The sequence below is a fragment of the Hemicordylus capensis genome, chromosome 4 (assembly GCF_027244095.1).
Source record: "Hemicordylus capensis ecotype Gifberg chromosome 4, rHemCap1.1.pri, whole genome shotgun sequence".
NCBI lineage: Eukaryota > Metazoa > Chordata > Lepidosauria > Squamata > Cordylidae > Hemicordylus > Hemicordylus capensis.
In genome coordinates, this window is record NC_069660.1 from 246,291,323 (window position 1) to 246,311,050 (window position 19,728).

Genomic DNA, 19,728 nt, shown 5'->3' on the forward strand with positions numbered 1-19,728 from the left:
ATTGATCTTGAGAAACGGGCGCAGCTGGCATATCAGCCAGAGCTGATAGAAAGCACCCCTGGCCACCACCCCTGGTTTCTCAACCTGAGAAACCAGGGAGAGGTGTGGATCCAGAAGTACTCCCAGACTGCGAACCTGTTCCTTTTGGGGAAGTGTGACCCCATTTAGAACAGGTAGATCAAAATCATCTCTGGAGTTCTGACCCCGCACATTAAGTACCTCCATCTTATCTGGATTCAGCTTCAGTTTATTCTCCCTCATCCAGCCCATTATCGCTTCCAGGCAGGCATTTAGGGAGGATATGACAACTCCTGAAGAAGTTGACATGGAGAAGTAGATCTGGGTGTCATCAGCGTACTGGTAACACCCAACTCCAAATTCCCTGATGATCTCTCCCAGCGGTTTCATGTAGATGTTAAAGAGCATTGGAGAGAGTATGAAGCCTTGAGGGACACCATACTTAAGATCAGATTTCGAAGAGCAACAATCTCCAATCGACACCATCTGAAATCTGTCTGAGAGGTAGGAGTGGAACCACTGTAAAACAGTGCCTCCCACCCCCAACACCCTCAGATGTTCCAGAAGGATACTATGGTCGATAGTATCGAAAGCCGCCGAGAGATCCAAAAGGACCAACAAAGTCGCACTTCCTCTGTCAATTCCCAATTGGAGATCATCCATCAGGCTGACCAAGGCAGTCTCCACCCCATAGCCCACCTGAGAGCCGGTTTGAAATGGGTCTAGATAATTAGTTTCCTCCAAGACTGCCTGGAACTGAGAAGCCACCGCCCTCTCAATTGCCTTGCCCAACCATGGGAGGTTGGAAACAGGCCTATAATTGCTCAACTCTGAGGGATCTAATGCAGGATTCTTTAGAAGAGGTCTAATAATTGCCTCAAGACAAGGAGGCATCCTGCCCTTATTTTGTCAATAAGAAGTTGTTCTTTCGTGCCTCTTGTTTTCTGACAGTTTTTCTTCTGTTCCATTGGTAACAAACTGTTCCTTTCTAGGTGGTCTTGCACGGCATCTGCTACAGTTGCTGTCATGAGCTTGAACATTGTTGGAAGGCAAGTTATTGGCCTATAGTTACTTGGTACTGCGCCTTTTTCATAGTCTTTCAAAAGAAGACAAGTCTTGTCAGTTGTCATCCATTCATCTAGTTCTTTACTTTTGAGTATGTCATTCAGTTGCTTGGCTAATCTTTTATGTAAGCTGGTCAGATGTTTGAGCCCAAATCCGTGTACTTCACCCATTCCCGGTGAAGTCCAAGTCTTAATTTTTTTTTGCTTGGTTTTCAACCAGCTGGAGTGTTATTATCAAGTCATCAATTTTGGTTCCATCCAATTTTCCCTAAACTTTTTTTATCCTCCGCCGGGCACTACCTTGATGAGGGGGAGAGGCTTGAGAGCTTCGAGGATGCAGAGGGCTATGCTGGAGGGTCACCCAAACTAGACAGGCCTCTGCTGAGAAGCCAGACTAAATGTGCCTAATCCCATACCATGGTGAGAACAAGAAAAACAAATTCTAGTTGCCCGGGTCAACAAGGGCCTTGTCAAGTGCTAGAGTACCTGGTCACTTGTCGAAAAATGGGCTACAGGACTCAGGATCTTCAGCTGAACAACTAGGGCTGGAGACTGTAGAGCTACTGAAAGAACAAACATTTATTTATTTATTTATTTATTTAGTATTTCTTTTCAACAAAAAAGTTCTCAGTTTACGCAGAAAGCAGTTTATGTAGAAAACGATCTCCTGTTCCAAAAGGCCTCACAATATTAACACACACACAAGCAACCACCACTGGAAAGATGCTGTGCTGGGCAGAACAGGGACATTGTTTCTGCCCTTTCAAATACCGACACACAGAGACAGATGCCTCTTTCCCCAGTCAGCAGGGATGCTAATACAATGTGTGAATAATTTAGCCTCCAGACTGTGTTGGTTTTAAAGAACTGTGCCACCAGCAATCCGAGCCTATGGATGTTTACTCTAAAGAAAGCCTCCTTAAACTCAGTGGGCCATTACATGTGCCTACAGATGTGGCCTTGAAGAGGCTCCTAAAGCACCTAAAGCTGTGGGCAGAAGATGCAGTGGCACAGAGAGAGAAAGCTTGAGGAGAAATCTTCATTTAACTTTGTGTGTGTGAGGGCAGGTGGCGGGGGGAGAAGAAACACTTTCGGAGGAGAAAAATATATTTTCGGCCTTGAAGATATGGGTTATCATCAGGTTAGGTGGAGGTGGGAATTCAGTAAAATGAGGAGGGGGACCGCTCGAATGCTTAGGTGGGATCTGCACCCCTGAGAGAGTCGGTGCGCTTTCTCAGCCCTCACCTCTCTGGGACTTTCAGCATATCCACGGAGACCCCTGGGCCGTTGTTATGACTACAGCAACAGGCGGCTTTCTTGGTCTGATATAGGGGGGTCTGTCAACAGACCTGCCTTGCCTCCTTTCTCGCGCGATCGCAATCGCAGCTTGCACAATGCAGGCAGGCTCCGTCTTCTGCCGGGATCCTGCGAAGTTGGCGGCCGAGCAGCAGGGGGTGTATTCGTCGCTGCCGCCTCCTCCTCCTCCTCCTCCTCCTCTCTTTTTCAGTGCCCTTCGGGCCAATCGGCACAAGACAAAGGCGCGCAGGAAGAGCCGAGCGAGTCCCATCTCCGCCTGCCCTTTCCTCAGTGACTCCGCGGCGTAAACACAACCAAGAGGTCGCCTCGTGCGCGCTGGAGAGTAGCCCGGCCAGGAGGATGGCAAGCAGGCGGCCAGGCGCAGCGATGGCGGGGATCGTCTTGGCGCTCTGGTCCCTCTGGTGCCCTGCTGCGCTCGCTGCCAGAGCTTCTTCCCTCGACGACGACGCCGCCCCCGAAGCGCGCAGTCTCCAGCCGCCCTACTTCAACTTGGCGGAGACAGCCAGCATTTGGGCTACAGCCACCTGCGGCCGGGACGAGAGCGGGAGGCCCCGCCGGGAGCTCTACTGCAAGCTAGTGGGGGGCCCTGCCGCTTTCCCCGCGGGGCAAGCCATCCAGGTAACTCTGACCCGGCGGCAAGACAGGAGTGGCGGCGAAGGAAAGCGCCCAGGGTAGGGTGGGGTGAAGTTGATGGGTTGCTCTGGGGTCGTCTGCCTACAACTGCAGGGAGGACACCGACAGGATCCAGCTCAAGACACGCGGCGTAGTTACGGCTCCTGTAAGATAGTAATTACAGTGTGGGAGCTGGAACTCGTCCGCACTTAATTATAGTGTGTGGGAGCGGCAATTCGCCCGCATTTAAGTGATTTGCTGTAATTATTTGGGCTGCAATCCTAAACACACTTCCTAGGGAATAGCTCGCAGTGGACTCGGTGGGATTGATTCCCGAATGAGCCTACATAGGCTGGTGCTCGGCGCTGTACCCCTTAATCTACTTTTAACAGCACATTGTCAGGGTGACTAATACACTGTAAAAGCTGGGGGCGGGGCGATGGGGGTGGACCTTTCCGCTAATGTTTTTTCATTTATGTGCAGAATGAATATTCCGTACTAAGAGGACATATTGATAGGATATACAATTTGACCCTGCCATAACATTATGATACAAATTCAGCAGGTGCAGCTTTCCCAGCACATGGCCATGGTGCCAAGAGGAGCACCAGTTCAATGGCAAAGGGTGCAGGTACTTTGTCAAGAAAAAAAAAGGGTGACAGCCTTGTATTCTGTTCTGAAGATTATTTCATCTAGATTTGTTATTCTAACTGCCCTGTTCTGTTTATAATCCTGGTGTAAGTTTCTCCTCCTATGTTTAAAGCATTCTTATGAGTGAAATGGCGAATCTGTTCCATTATAGTGGCAGGGATTAAATGAACTCAAAGAGGAATAGTTGTTTGAGATTCATAACCACAGAATACAAGGGTGTGATCTTGTGTGTGTGGTATAGGTTACTGATGTGTGCATGCAGAACCAGGGTGTACAAAAAGCTTATGTGACAGTAAATGTGTTTGTTTTTATGGTGCCACAAGTGTCTCTGTTGTTTCTGCGGCAACAGACTGACATCGTTACTCCTCTGGTCAGGGTGTTGTGGTTATTCTGAATGAAGTAATTAATTGCAGAATAGAAATGCAAGATCCGTGTTTAAAATACTTTACTGGCATGCAACAATTCCATAGAAGGGAGTCTTATGGAATTTCTGAGGGAGTTTAATATATATATATATATATATATATATATATATATATATATATATGTAACAGGTGTCCCTCCACCCCATGAGAATTGATGGCCTGGCTTCCTCTGGCAGGGACCTCATGAGGGCGCAATGTCACAATGTGGGATAATTGTTCCTTACAGGCTTCCTTCAATATATACTAGACCTCATTCCATCCTCTCTGTGCCTGTCATAACAATGACCATTATGCTTGTTATAGGTAAAAATCAAAGTGAGAATGATGAAACAAGAGAGTTGGTATTTTATGCCTACATCCTCCTACCCCCAAGCATTTTGTTGGTGAAAAAGGGCACACAGATCAGATAACATACAGAAAGGTCACAGATCTCCTACACAGTTTAATTGCTTTCCTCCATGTTAAAGTAAAGTAAAGTGTGCCATCAAGTTGATTTTGACTCCTGGTGCCCACAGAGCCCTGTGGTTTTCTTTGGTAGAATACAGGAGGGGTTTACCATTGCCTCCTCCCATGCAGTATGAAACAATGCCTTTCAGCATCTTCCTATATCACTGCTGCCCGATAGTACCAGCGGGAATTTGAACCGTCAACCTTCTACTTGTTAGTCAAGCATTTCCCTGCTGCGACACTTAAAGTGACCCATGTTAAAGGAAAACACGATTAAGTCTGCTTATCTCTAAGCTCATTGTAATGGGATGCTTTATAGACCCACTGACTTGCCAGGAAACACACCAGTGGGGATTTGAACCAACAGCCTCCTGCTCTTTAAGCAGGTTGTTTCCCTGCTGCTCCATTAGGTGGCTTCAAGGCAAGGCGAAGTGTTTAAATAATATTTAAACATACTGGGCAAGATTCAAATGAAATCATTCCTGAAATTGAAATTTTTGGGATAGGACTGCAGCTCAGTGGTAGCGAGGGTCCCAGGTTCGAATCCTGACATCTCCAGGTAGGGCTGGGAAAGACCCCTGCTTGAAACCTTGAAGAAGTCTCTGCCAATCAGTGTAGACAATACTGAGCTAGATGGAGGGACCAGTGGTCTGACTCAGTATAAGGCAAATTCCTATGGATCTTTGAAATTAAATAGTCCTATAGAATAACTCCTGAGTACTACTTATTGAATAACTTAGTCTGGATGCTGCTCACTATCTGTTTTTACATGTACAGAGTCCTTGACCCTCATAATTTATCCCTTTGGGGTGCTTTCTAGGTTAGACCCTGCAACGGGGTCACATCATATCTCGGAAGTGTGCCTCTACACTTCCTGTGTTGTGACCCTGGAGTCCCTACACGGACAGCAGGGTGCTGTTCACATTTCCAATTCCTTGTTTTGAATTTGATCGCTGGGTATAGAGCTAGGATGTTGTGTAACCGGTGTAAAAAGGTTGCTAAGTTTTGGGGTTGTTAGTTTCCGTGAGATGCTCCCCCTGCTGTTTACGTTTCGAATGCGGCTTGCCTGAACGGAGGCATTTTGCTGCTGTTGAGCAGCTAGTCTGGAAAGCACCAAGGAGGGGTTCTCAAACTTGGGTCACCAAATGTTGTTGGACTTCAGCTTCCATAATCCCCAGTCACACAGTGGGTTTTGACCACTGTGGCTGGGGGTGATGGGAGCAGTTATCAAAAAGCATCTGGGGACCCAAGTCTGAGAACCTCTTAAGTAGTTAATTGCCTGTTGTCCAAAGCTGTATGAGGTACATAAAATTAAATAACTTATTTGGTGTCTCTCAGGAAGTGATGATCATTACAACCAAGAAGTGATGATCCAAGCCCATCTGCTCAGTTTTTGTACTTGCATGTGTCATATGGTTATGGCAACAGCAAAAAGAAAATTCAAAGGCAACATTTTGAAGGTTGGGTTAAAGAAAATGCACTTCCCCCAGGTGCTTTGAAAGTAACTTGTAGGATCTTGTTTGGAGACAGAGGGAGAACAAATTCTACCCACAGTGATCTATTAGAATGTACACCATTAGTTCTGCATGTATGCTGGGATGGTGGAGAGTGCTAAGGATCAATTGCCAGGCCTGTTCAAAATCAGCCTTGCTATTTTAGGTATGTAAAATTGCTGAATCATAGAATTTTAGAGTGAGTGGTACCTTGGAGGTCTTCTAGTCCAACTCTCTGTATCTGTCTTCCATCTATTTTTAACGTATTCCCAATGTTAGTCAATAGGGAATTTTAGACTGGCATATACAGTATTTAAATTAATGTATTATGCAAAGCAATTTAGGCCCTTTTTGTCCTGGAGGAGATGACAATTTTTATGGGAGATGACTTGCCAAACTGCATTTACAGTATATACTCTAGGGAGAAGGAAGCTAAAGTCTCCTAACTTTAATTGAGGTGTATTTTGAGGGCAAATTTGTAGCTGCAGAATATCATATGTTGTTATTAAGAGGTTTCAGAACTCATTATAGTCTATTGTATATTTTGAAGAATTTGTTTCTTAGTTTGTGTGAACTTAAGTAATACTTCCCACTGACCTGCAGATACCAAAGTTTGCATACACAATCCTGCTACTAAAGTTAGTTGAATGCACTACTTTTACACTGGAATATGCTTGGTTTAAATAATTTTAAAATGATTTTAAAGAAGCAATTCTGAATATAATCTTCATATTTTAACTGTTTTTGTTCTCAACAGATTATTAACACTCAATAATCAGATCAATACTTCCACAATGACATAATGCCCAAGAGAAGCAGAAGATCTTTCTTAGATTCAAATTTACTGTTATTCAAACTTACCATATATGGTAATTATTCAATAAAATGAATAGTGTTTGAAGTTGAACTCCTACAAATTTCAAATTGTTCTTTTACTTCCCTTTTGCAAGCACATTAATTAAAAATTTATATTACATAGATTTAATTTCTTGAACTTTTAAATAAATGCTATTTATGTAAAATGACTTTGCCCAGTCAACAATGGCCCTGGTCAACAATGGGACTCACCTACTAAAGTAAAGTGTGCTGTTGAGTTGGTGTCCATTCCTGGCGACCACAAGGCCCTGTGGTTGTCTTTGGTAGACTACAGGAGGGGTTTACCATTGCCTCCTCCCATGCAGTATGAGATGATGCCTTTCAGCATCTTCCTATATCGCTGCTGCCCAATATAAGTGTTTCTCATAATCTGGGAAACATAGTAGCAAGGATTCGAACCAGCAACCTCTGGCTTGCTAGTCAAGTCATTTCCCACTGCGCCATTAGGTAGTAGCCTCACCTACTAGGAATCTATAAAGAAGCAAGGCATAGCAAATGAACTAAGCTTGAGATTTATACCTTGTTTATGTAAATTTATAAATAAGTTTATAGATATCTAAATTTTATGTATGTATGAGAGTAATACGGGAGCTCCTCTTACTTAATATTTGTTTCAGAGATTCTGGGCAAGAGGTCAGTGATGATTTATGCAGGTTCCCAGAAGGATTACTAACAGATCTGCCCTGGCACAAGGAAACATACTTGCAATATTTGTATAAATGTGACTAAAGCAGTGTCCCTCTACAGTTCCTAATAAAGCCTCTTTGAGATACATAACACAAATACTTCTGTCGTGTACCAGTAATTGTTTTGGTTCAAGAGGGATTCCAAATTCTTTCAGAAGGCTGGGGAAATCAACCCTAGAAAATGTGATAACAGTGCAGAGTACATATTATCACACTGTTCCACCTCTTGAGCTCAAATGAACTTCAAGTTTGTGAAGAGAGGTTAGACTTCTGTTAAAAATGGTCACTGTATAAATTGGAGGAGGTTTAAAGAACATTCCCACACCTTTTAATGTGCCCAATACAAAAAGACAGAGGAAAAATACTACCCGCACTTCACATAATCGTCAGGCTGAGAATGATAACAGTAACAGCAGCCGGAAATTCCAAGTTAGGCTGACATGCTGTACTTGCTTCACTTTGCCCTGTGGTGCATCAGAAGCATGTATGGGGCTTGACCTACTTCTTTGAAATGTATTTTCTCTGAAAATAATGTATACTACAAATTTTAAATTACTGTAACAGCACTAGCAGGTCCACAGTCCTTACTGGGATGAGGTATTCAGAATTTACAAATTTCTTTCAGAATTTGAATTGAAAAGGTTACTATGGATTGGTAAAAGTGACAAATATAGTGTAGAACTGACACTCTTCTGCTACTGCCTTATAAACAGCACCCTGGATAGTAGTTCTATAACCTTTCCACTCTGTTCTAATGCTGGAATATATATAATATCTGCACAGATCACTGACTATATACTTTCAGCACAAGCATATTGTACCAGTGGTTTGATTCTGTCCCAATCTTTTTCTTTCCCTCTCTCTTTCTTCCTACCTATTTCTCTTTTATTAGGAAGAACCAGTAGATCTTCCTTGGAATTGTCTTTTTCCAGCCTGCTTTTCCTCCTCTCTCTATTCTCCTCACAGTGAGCTTGCTTGTTAATGCACAGTGTGCCCTTAGATCTCCAGTATCCTGCATTGGTGAGGGTCACATTTAGCCACATTTGTCACTTGCTAAAGAGTGTGAGCTTCTGCCTTTCTTCATTGATTTTGCAAACAACAACTCAGCTTCTCGAGAGCTGCAGAGAGGGTAAGGTAGAGAGACAGTTCAGGTTGAACTGTCCCTGTACCTCATTATGAAGGAGCTTCAAAAGTGATTGATTGATTAAGTGCTGTCAAGTTGGTGTTGACTCTTAGCGACCACATAGGTAGAGGAGTGGTTTACCATTGCCTTCTCCCACATAGATAGATTCTCTCCAGGATGATCTGTTCATTCTATCTTGTCTATCCATGTGGTTTCCTTGGTAAAATACAGGAGTGGTTTACCATTGCCTTCTCTTGTGTAGTATGAAATGATGCCTTTGTCATTGTCACTAAAGTGATCATCCATCTCCAGTACCTTCCTATATCGTTGTTGCCCAATATAGGTGCCTACTTGCTTTAGCTGGGCAGTTGGGATGACTTTTGCACCTTGGGTGACGCTACTGGGAGTATACCTCTTGGTGTACTTCGCTCATCTCTCTCAGGAAACTCCACCGCCCGCACAATGAGACAGCATAGTAGGACTTGGCGAGGGGGATATACTCAAGGTTTACTCAAAGTATACCCTACTGTAAACCTATGACAAGTCTAGGAATTGTTGGTAGTGAAATCACTAATACGTGAACACCTGCTTTGATGATGAATTCCAGCAATGCTTGAGGCCCAGTCTCCTGGAACTGAGGGACATGTATACTGTACCAGGCAGACTACAGTGCTAAATGTCTGTCTGCAGATACTGCCAATGCAAAGCAAAGGCTTTGTCTGACAACTCATTTTCCTTCAGTGTGAGTCTACCATTTTTGTTGGCAGCTCTTGTGGAATGTACTTTAAATAACTGAAATGCTTGCTATTCCAGGAGAATTCTTTGACGTACACGTTAGAAATCTTATTATTGCCTTCAGAACTCCAAGTGACCTAGTTAAGTTGAAATGGATTTTCTACACCCTAATCTTTGGTCACTAGCTTAAAAAAAACGGTCAAGTTTGATGGGCGGTGAAGGATGAAGGGTCCCTCACCCCAGTCTCTCACCCTCACTTGCTCTCACCACTTCCTGACTCCAATACAAGCCTGCATAATTTCTCCAGTCATGGTTGTGAGCCCTGCTTCATGTTCTCTTCATAGGCAACACCAGAGGGGGGCAAAGGGTAGACCAGAGACCTCCCAGACAGGTAGCTTGCTCTCCCTGCTGCCTCCCCTCATTGCTGGACCCCTGTGATGTGAAGGGAAGGCACTTGTTATATAGTCTGCTTTTCTTTATCCATGTGTGTGTATGTACATGATGTGGGAGAAAATAAAGTCATGCACTTAAGAGACACCAAATCTGTCCCCTGCCCCAAGTGAGCTCTGGTTTGGCCTCCCTTCAGTTCTGCCCTAGAATATTGTTTTGCATACATTTACAGGAGCTCTTGAGAAAGGAACTAGCCCCCAATGTGCAGGTCTTTGCAGTGGGTTCTCTCTTGCAACAATTAGTACATTGCTCAAGACATAACTTCAGTCGTAAAATACTTCACTTCAGTACTGTCAGCACTGCTGCTTTTGTCAAGAATAAAAGAGTGCTGACTCTTTCTCCTTTGTTTCTAAGCTGAAAAATAGTGGCCATTCCCTAATCCAGGGGTTCTCAAACTTGGATGCTCAGATGTTTTTAGCCTACAGCTCCCATCATCTCTGACCATTGTGTCTGGAGATGATGGAAATTGTAGCCTAACAACACCTGGGGACCCAGGTTTGAGAACCCCTGCCCTAATCTCATACATTAAGGCTATGCACACGAGCAGCCCTACCCAGGTTAGGGAAGTCCTACCTGAGTAGCGCTGCTTTTGTGCAGCACCAGGACTGAGTCCCGCAAGCCTGAGTTTTATACCGGGTCTTTTACCTGGGTTAAAGGGCATGAGCGTGCCCTTTACCCCAGGTATGGGGTCGTGTGTTAAAAGGCATGAGCGTGCCCTTTACCCCAGGTACGGGGTCATGTGTATGCTTGGGCTGCACGCAGCCCAAGCATCATCAGAGTAGGGTGCTTAGAGCTCCTCTCTCCTGGAGGAATCCCCAATGGAGGAATCCCACTCATTGTGCACTCATGCACTCATCCCGGCCTCCAGGAATCCCACAACACACTGCACTCATTGTGCAGTGCGTTGTGGGATTCCTGGAGGCCGGGACAACAAGTCCCAGGCTCCAGAGAACCACACTGCTCCATGTAGCATGGATCATGTGGGTGCATGGCAGTGCGCCTAAGAGGACATCGGGGATCATCTGGGGGGATCCACCCATCCAGTCATGAGTATAGCCTCAATATATTAGAGAGGAGAAAGAACGGTCCCTTTCAAAAGGTCACCCTATGTAATGAGCTGTGCCCATCTTCCTAGTCCTGTTCCTATTCCTGAGTGTTTTTTTAAAGCATTGTAAGAGAAACAGCAGTAAACCTAACACTGGATCTTCCAGCAGCATCGTACTGCTGCTGGTCTCAGGCCTCTCAAACATGTTGTTATATCTTATTGTTTTTTTCTCTTCCAGGGCCAGTTTTGTGATTATTGCAATGCTGCTGATCCCAACAAAGCTCACCCAGTAACCAATGCTATCGATGGGACAGAACGCTGGTGGCAAAGTCCTTCCCTCTCCTTGGGACTGAAGTATGATGAAGTCAATATCACTTTAGATCTAGGACAGGTAAGGGTGGGTGTTGCTTTGCATGTTGTTGACATTGACAGTGTTATTGTCCATGGTCTGTACAAGTCTAAAAAGAAGATGGGTGCCATTTTGTGTTAAAAGAGTTGTTTTTCTGAGCAAGCTGTATTTTAGCAAGTGGTATTCTACAGGTTTTTTTAAAAAATCTAACTACTTAAGTGAGGATCTTTTCCAGAAATGTGGTGGCTTTTGTCTCTGTACCTTGCATCATGACATTTTGGATCCTTTGGCAAAATATTAAAATGGCCCAAGTTGAAATTCTATAGTTTTGCAACTGCCAGGTAGCATTCTCACAGGAATTTCCTTTCAGTCCAGTCCTACCAAGAGTTTAAATCTGGGAGCAATGACTACTATTAATATCTGCCATCAGTAGGACATTGTGGTCCCCTGGATGCCCCAAAGCCAACCACAAGCTGTAGAGCATCCATATTAAAGAGTCCAAGATGCAGTCGAAACATGTTTTTTGGGCTGGCCATGTCCTCCAGAAAATTCATGTGGGTTCTTGGCAGGCTTTAATGGAAGTAAATGCAAAATAAGCTCTTATTTGGATATCCAGATCAGACCTTCATGTCCTTAGACTAATCAGAATCTCATGAGTCATTAGTGACATCAAACTCCAGAGCTGTGTAACCATACCTTCTCCAATGGCTTTTAACATCTTGACTGAGAACGTTGGTGGAGAGAGGAAGGGCAGTTGAAATACAAAAATATTTTCCAGAGGAGGGCCTGGCCCTAAGACAACCCAACAATTAATTGGTTCAGAAATTGGAAAACAGTTGCGAAGCAAATTTAAGTAACTGATTTCCGAGCTCAGTCTCCAGAGCGGAGTTTAGTACTTCATAAAATGGCATCTGTCAAGCAGACTCAGGTACATTACAACCTCCGAATACCTTGATTGTGCAGCAACTCCTAGTGGGTCAGATTCACACAACGGCCAAACTCAAACTCCTGCACATACAGTGAAGCACTGTGTGCTCATGCCTCCAAGCCCACATGAAATGTGATTTAGATGATACACGTGCAACGCCGAAATCATGTATGACTAATCTCAATTATCTTTCTCTCTGCTGCTGTTCAAGGGAAAAGTTAATATTCTTGTGTATCACTCAACAATATCTGCAACATAAAGGTTGTTCTAATGACCATAGGTGTTGGGGCTGGGGAAGGCTGGGGGGAAAGGCAGGAGCCTATCTGTCTGCCTTCTGTATGATCTGAGCCTGCAGATGGGTCTGCTGCTTGTGCACCCACCACACAAGCAGCGTGCTGGTGAATGGGAGGCGGGGAAGACAGCCCAGCTGCCAGATATCCCACAATGCACCATATGAGCAGTGCAGTACACTGGGATACCTCTGGCTTCCGGGATGTTTCTCCCCCTGCCCCTCCCCCCGCTCTGTGGTAAATATGGCTGTTGGCAGTCTGCCTGCCACACAACTGGGCAGTGAGGTAGGAGGCACTTAAAATCAAAAAGGTTGCCGAGCAGCTTTTAAAATGATGCCTGGGGAATAGCCGACAGAGGCTGGACAGTATCCGGTTCAGCAAATGCCATCCTTTAAAGTGCGAGTGTGCAAAGGTTTAAGAGAAAACAGAAAAGGACAGAGCAGAACCACATAAAGAGCAGACAGAAGGCTGTGCCAGCTGGTCAAAGAGTCAAAAGAAAGATAGCATACACCAGGGAAGAGATTCAGTGTATAGGTGCTTATATACCAATGCCAGAAGCCTCCGAGCCAAGTTGGGTGAGCTGGAGTGTTTGGTTGCTAACACAGAAATAGATATAGTGGGCATAACAGAAACATGGTGGAACAATGAGAACCCGTGGGACACTGTTATCCCTGGATATAAACTTTATAGAAAGGACAGGGAGGAGTGCCTTGGAGGTGGAGTAGCACTGTATGTTAAAGAAGGGATAGAATCTAACAAAGCAGAAAACCTAGGTGGACCAGAGTCCTTCACAGAAATCCTGTGGGTAACAATACAAGGCCTGAAAGGAATTGTGCTACTGGGGACGTGCTATTGCCCTCCAGATCAAAATGCTGACAGTGACTGGGAGTTGCAGGAGGAAATCAGGGAGGCATCAAGGGGAGGCAGGGCAGTAATAATGGGTGACTTCAATTACCCACATATAGATTAGGTAAATTCACAGGTCATTACAAAGAGGTCAGATTTCTAGATATGCTGAATGATTGTGCCCTGGAACAGTTGGTCTTGGAATCAACCAGAGAGAAGGTGACTTTGGACTTAATACTGAGTGGCACCCAGGATCTCAGTGTCATCGACCCTTTAGGGAACAGTGACCATAGTGTGATCAAATCCAGAATACATGCAGGGAGAGAATCACCAAGGAAGTCTAACAAAGACACTTTGCATTTCGGAAGAGGAAACTTCTCTAAAATGAGGAGTTTGGTGAAAAGAAAGCTGAGGGGGAAAATCAGGAGAGTCACTTCACTCCAGAATGCATGAAGTTTACTCAAAACCACAATACTAGAAGCCCAGTTAGATTGTATACCCCAAAGGAGGAAAGGTACCACTAACAGGTAAAGTCAAGGAAGCTATAAAAGAGAAGACTTCCTTCCAAAACTGGAAGGCCTGTCCCAATGAAGAGAACAAAAAGGAACACAAACTATGGCAGAAGAAATGCAAGGTGACAATAAGGGAGGGGGAAAGAGAGTTTGAGGAACATTTAGCTAAAAGCATCAAGGGCAATAACAAAAACTTCCTTAAATACATCAGAAGCAGGAAACCTGCCAAGGAGGAGGTTGGACCATTAGACAATGAGGGAGTGAGAGGGATTATTAAGGAGGATATGGAGTTTGCAGAGAAGCTAAATGAGTTCTTTTAGTCCATCTTCAAAGCAGAGGATACTGAGCATATACCTGTTCCTGAACCAGGCTTTTCAGGGATGGAGTCTAAAGAACTGAGTGAGATAGAAGTATTCTAAACTGTCTGGAAAATCTGAAAACTAGCAATTTGCCAGGGCCAGATGGCATCCATCCAAGAGTCCTCAAAGAACTCAAATGTGAAATTGCCAACCTCCTTGCTAAATTATATAACTTATCCCTGAAATCAGGCTCTGTACCAGAGGACTGGAATGTAGCAAATGTAACACCAATTTTCAAAAAGGGATCCAAGGGTGATCCCGAAAATTACAGGCCGTTTAGCTTAACGTCCGTTCCAGGCAAATTGATGGAAAGCATCCTCAAGGATAAAATTGTAAAGCACAATGAAGAACAGGTACTACTGGGAGAGAACCAGCATGGCTTCTGCAAAGGTAAATCTTGCCTCATAAACGTTTTGGAGTTCTTTGAGAGTGTCAACAAGTGTGTGGATAAAGGTGATCCAGTTGACATAGTACACCTGGACTTCCAAAAAGCTTTCGACAAAGTTCCTCACCAAAGACTCCTGAGAAAACCTGTGTGGAAGGGTAGGTATAAATAGAGAGTTTTCACAAGTGAGGGAAGTAAGAAGTGGGGTCACCCAGGGTTCTGTACTGGAACCAGTGCTTTTTAATTTATTCATAAATGATCTAGAAGTAGGGGTAAACAACGAGGTGGCCAAATTTGCAGATGATACCAAACACTTTCAGTTAGTGAACTCCAAAACAGATTGTGAGGAGCTCCAAAAGGATCTCTCCAAACTGGGTGAGTGGGCAACAAAATGGCAAATGTGGTTAAATGTTGGCTAGTGTAAAATGATGCACATTGGGACGAAAAACCCCAACTTCAAGTATACGTTAATGGGATCTAAGTTGTCGGTGACTGACCAGGAGAGGGATCTTGGGGTTGTGGTGGACAGCTCATTGAAAGTGTCAACTCAATGTGCAGCAGCTGTGAAAAAGGCCAATTTCATGCTAGGGATCATTAGGGAGGGGATTGAAAATAAAACGGCTAATGTTATAATGCCCTTATACAAAATGATGGTCTGGCCACATCTGGAGTACTGCGTACAGTTCTGGTCACCACATATAAAAAAGGACATTGCAGAACTGGAAAAGGTGCAGAAGAGGGCAACCAAGATGATCAGGGGCCTAGAGCACCTTTCTTATGAGGCAAGGCTAAAACACCTGGGGCTATTTAGTTTAGAAAAAAGGTGACTGCGGGAAGACATGAGAGAGGTCTATAAAATCATGCATGGTGTGGGCAAAGTGGATAGAGAGAAATTCTTCTCCCTCTCACATTACACTAGAACCAGGGGTTATCCCATGAAATTGATTGCTAGGAAATTTAGGACCAACAAAGGGAAGTACTTTTTCACACAATGCATAATCAACTTGTGGAATTCTCTGCCATGAGATCTGGTGACAGCCAACAACCTGGATGGCTTTAAGAGGGGTTTGGATAACTTAATGGAGGAGAGGTCTATCGACGGCTACTAGTCAGAGGGCTGTGGGCCACCTCCAACCTCAAAGGCAGGATGCCTCTGAGTACAGTTGCAGGGGAGTGACAGCAGGAGAGTGGGCATGCCCTCAACTCCTGCATCTAGGCTTCCAGAGGCATCTGGTGGGCCACTGTGTGAATCAGGATGCTGGACTAGATGGGCCTTGGGCCTGATCCAGCAGGGCAGTTCTTATGTTCTTAGATTGAAACAAGTGTGTGAATAAGCCTAATATGTTTAAAATAACAATTGCATTGTGATTCTGAATATTAATTGATAAATTCTTAAAAATGAAATGAATTACCTAAAATTATTTAACTATATATAGTCCTTCTTTGATTCCACTGCATGCTATTTTATCCAAATAAAGTATAAATTAATATTATGATTACACTTTTCTACACTATACACCAAAGAGACACACACAGAAAATTAAATGCTACAAATTAGTCTTTCCATCAGTAGGCACAATTGTTTAATCATGCCATTGCTTCAGACTGTGGTATATCAGAGTGTCCATAAACTCACTGTTTGACCTTAGGCCAGTCACTGAGGGCATTCCCATGACACGAGTTGCCTTGGTTACCCTAGGCAGCAGGTGTCATCTGGAGGGACCGGGGGGGGGGGTGGTTCTGTTCCTGGGCGTTCCAGACCTGTGGAGCCCGCTTTTTGGACCTGACATTTTACTGCAGTAGAATTAACTGTGGGTTCATTCTATATTGGCAGGCAATTGTCTGTGCAGTTGCCACTGGGTAGATGACTTCTCCCTGGCCTGCCACCATTTGGGGCAGCAAGGCAGCGGGAAGGAGAGCAGCCTCTGAGCTCCTGGTGTGGGGCATACTGGGATGTGGGAGGACTTCCTCTTCCCAATCCCAGCTCTGGCGTCCACTGTGCCGCCACTCGTGTGGTGCACAGTGCGCCAGAGGCCACAATGGCTGCTGCTCGTCTGCAGGGGAAGGCCTTCCCCCCAGCCCTAGGGAGTGTGCGTCTGAGGGCATGTGCACAATCTCACTGTCTCTTAACCTAACCTACTTCACAGGATTGTTCTGAGGATAAAGGCCCTAAGAGAAGAAGGGCAGGATGAAAAAAACCAGATCAGAATGTTTTATTACTGTGATTTCCTGTAATCCCAGGAGCTACACACACCCACACAAGTTTCCCCTACCCAAAAGGTTGCCCTATTAATTTCAGTGGGAAGGACAGCTCTGTGCTGCACACATCAGACATATCTGCTTTTTTACCTTTCTGGGAGAATGCTGTTTTTCATTTCTTTAAGCTATGCTATTTTTACTTTCCTCATTCTAGGAACAGAATGTACTGCATTGTTGGAATTCACTAGCTCCATTATAATGCAGTTATTAAATATGTACAATTAGAGGAAAGGGGCTGCAAATGAAACCAAACACTTGTGTGTTCCTCCTGTGTTCCTCCTATTCACTCTTCAGGATTCCTGATGACTCCCTTCCTTCCTACAAAATAAATGTAGGATTTTAGAATTCTTTAAGGGGGTGAAGGCCCTGAAAATTCACACTAAAAAGACCATAATTGATTTTAATTTGATCTTCATAATGGGGAGGAGGTGGGACACACCACAACCTGTGCTTTAGCTTGATGTACAGGTAAGGTTGGAATTTTCCCTATCAGACTGGTGTAGCTGAAAGCCAGACTATAGATTATATGTTGATGTGCAGTGAATACTAGGGGACTCCATTAAAAAAACCTACTGAACCCACCCCCCGCCCACAAGTCCTTTAGGTGACTTGATACTGTTTCACCATAATTTCTTCTGGTTTAACCTACATAGTTAGGAAGTAACTGTTGTTCTCAGTAGAATTATGTTCATGTTGCCTGAGGAAAGAACTGGGTACATACAGGAGCGCATGCACAGACATGTGTGCTTGTGTACAGATCTCCATACGCTAAAAGGTCAGTAGAAAATGTGTGTGGGGGGGAGGATATACACTGAAATATTGAAGTGACTGGAAGAGGAGGATGAAATTAGCACAAGCAGCCATTGCTTGAAACACCAGTACATTTATGTTAAATATTTGTAAAATATCCCATTTATCAGAGCAATTAAGCCATGGATTAAACTGCTAAGGGAGTTTGTGGGATCTGGTTCCTTAGCAACTGAGAAACGAGGCTACGGGAACATTACTTGGGAATTCTTTAGGCCAGTGATATTTGCTCTATAGTTTATAGGTTGAATTAAATGTCCTGCCATCCCTTCCAGATATATTCTTCTTCCACTGTTGCGTTTTGTATATAATTATGAATTGCTAAGTCTCAAGCCAATGACTGTTGATAATATACTATTTTATTTTGGAAGGGATTTTTTTGGCTGTACTGTATTCTGAATACTTTACAATTTAATTATCTCAATACTGTGGTAACCCAAATTCGAATGACTGTATTTTGTTTTATTGTGTTTTAGCATTGTTGTATTGGACATGTTTGTTACCTCTATTTCTGCTGGCCAATGGCTGTAATAAAATTGATGATGAACCCAAATTCATAGTGAGCTGCTTTGGGTGAGTGTCCAGTAGCTCATGCAAGGAGGACATGTCGTGCTAAGAGTCCATTCTAATATCATTGAAGGACATCCCAACACACTGTCAGGATGTCCTTTAGTTGCTTGAGAGGGGCGCTTATCCATATCAGCCCTCTACAAGTGGTCTGAAACCCTGTTTAAACAGGGTTTCAGATTGTGTGTAGAGGGGCAGTTCGGATGGGTGCATCTCTTACTCAATTAAAGGATGTCCCTATAGTGTGTTGGGATGTTTTTCAATGATTTCAGGATGAGTGTGCTCTTAGCATGTCCTTCTCATGTGAGCCACCAGACACTTGTTCAAACAAGCTCCTAGGTATCCTTCCTATGTGTAGATTTAATGCCTTACTCCTTTTCCTAAGCTATGAGGTTTTATAATGTTAATGTGGACTTTCTGACACTACTAAGAATGCATTCAAAGAATCTAGTGCCATGTTCACCTTGTCTGATGGGAACTCTTTTCACTACCTTCTGAAATATATATACATATCAAACTGTTTTGAAACAATTAATTGTTCTAAACTAAGATGAAAATGCATAGTAGTTCAGCAAATGCATGTTCCCAAGTCCTCATTTGCCAAGCTAAAGTAAAGGAGCCATTTGCATGGGAGAATCAGCTGGAAGTTTCGTGCAGTACATCTTTCCCATGTCCTCAGTAAATGATTCCCAAACCATTTTTCTCTTGGCTTGTCATAGACCCCAAGATAGGGAAAAACTGATTTAAAATGGCCTGAGGATGGTATTTGTGAATCAGAGAAGCAATTCTCCCTTGAAAAACTCCTCCACCACATTATTGTTATAAAGCAAACATGGACTTCAGATTATCACATTTGCCACACAGTATGACATTCTGCACCAAGAACTTGGCTCTTGACAAATGCAATTGCTTCAGCAAGTAAAAATGCCTTCACTTTTCAGGACTCGGGCCCCTGCTTGCCTCTACATATTTTCTTAACTTTATTTTTCTCAGATCTGTATCTTAGGGACACTTTTGAAAATCATTACCTCACCTCCTTAACTGTGTTGCAATGCTACAACCTACATGTTGCTTGTCCCTGATTTATAGCTGACTCCTCATTGCATCATCCAGCAGCTCACTAACAGCGTTGAACCTCATGAAATGTTTTTAACATGGACATATGAACAGCCCTGCTGGATCAGGACTAATATGATGTTCCCCACATTGGAAGTCAATAACCAGTAACACTGAGAAAACAACTCATTAAAGAGATGACTCTTCCTTAAGGGCATGTTCACTTGGCTTAGTTGGGTTCCCTGGCATCCAGGGTCACCCAGGGTTTCCTAATCTAAACCAAACATTTTCCTTGAGCTTTATGCATTGATCCACTGGTTTCATGGAGTACCAGTGTGGGAGTTGGTTAAAAGTTTAATTAGTTTTCTGCCCAACTCTGTTCCCATCATAACTTTCCTCTCACATACTAGGCTTGTTCTCACAGCCAT

The 19,728-nt window shown here is 43.8% G+C and overlaps 1 protein-coding gene across 3 annotated transcripts in view; it reads left to right on the forward strand.

Moving 5' to 3' along the window:
- Positions 1-2,338: 2,338 nt before the first annotated feature.
- LAMA3 (laminin subunit alpha 3) overlaps positions 2,339-19,728 on the forward strand; it is a 212,716-nt gene continuing 195,326 nt past the window's right edge. The window contains exons 1-2 of one of the 3 annotated variants that reach the window (XM_053242489.1): positions 2,339-3,017; positions 11,181-11,333. In XM_053242489.1, the coding sequence (XP_053098464.1) occupies positions 2,739-3,017; positions 11,181-11,333 (432 nt within the window). In that variant the 5' untranslated portion in view covers positions 2,339-2,738. Of the gene's footprint in view, positions 3,018-6,861; positions 6,897-11,180; positions 11,334-19,728 lie in introns of those variants that run through there. The other 2 variants (XM_053242490.1, XM_053242491.1) reach the window with 2 other exon arrangements.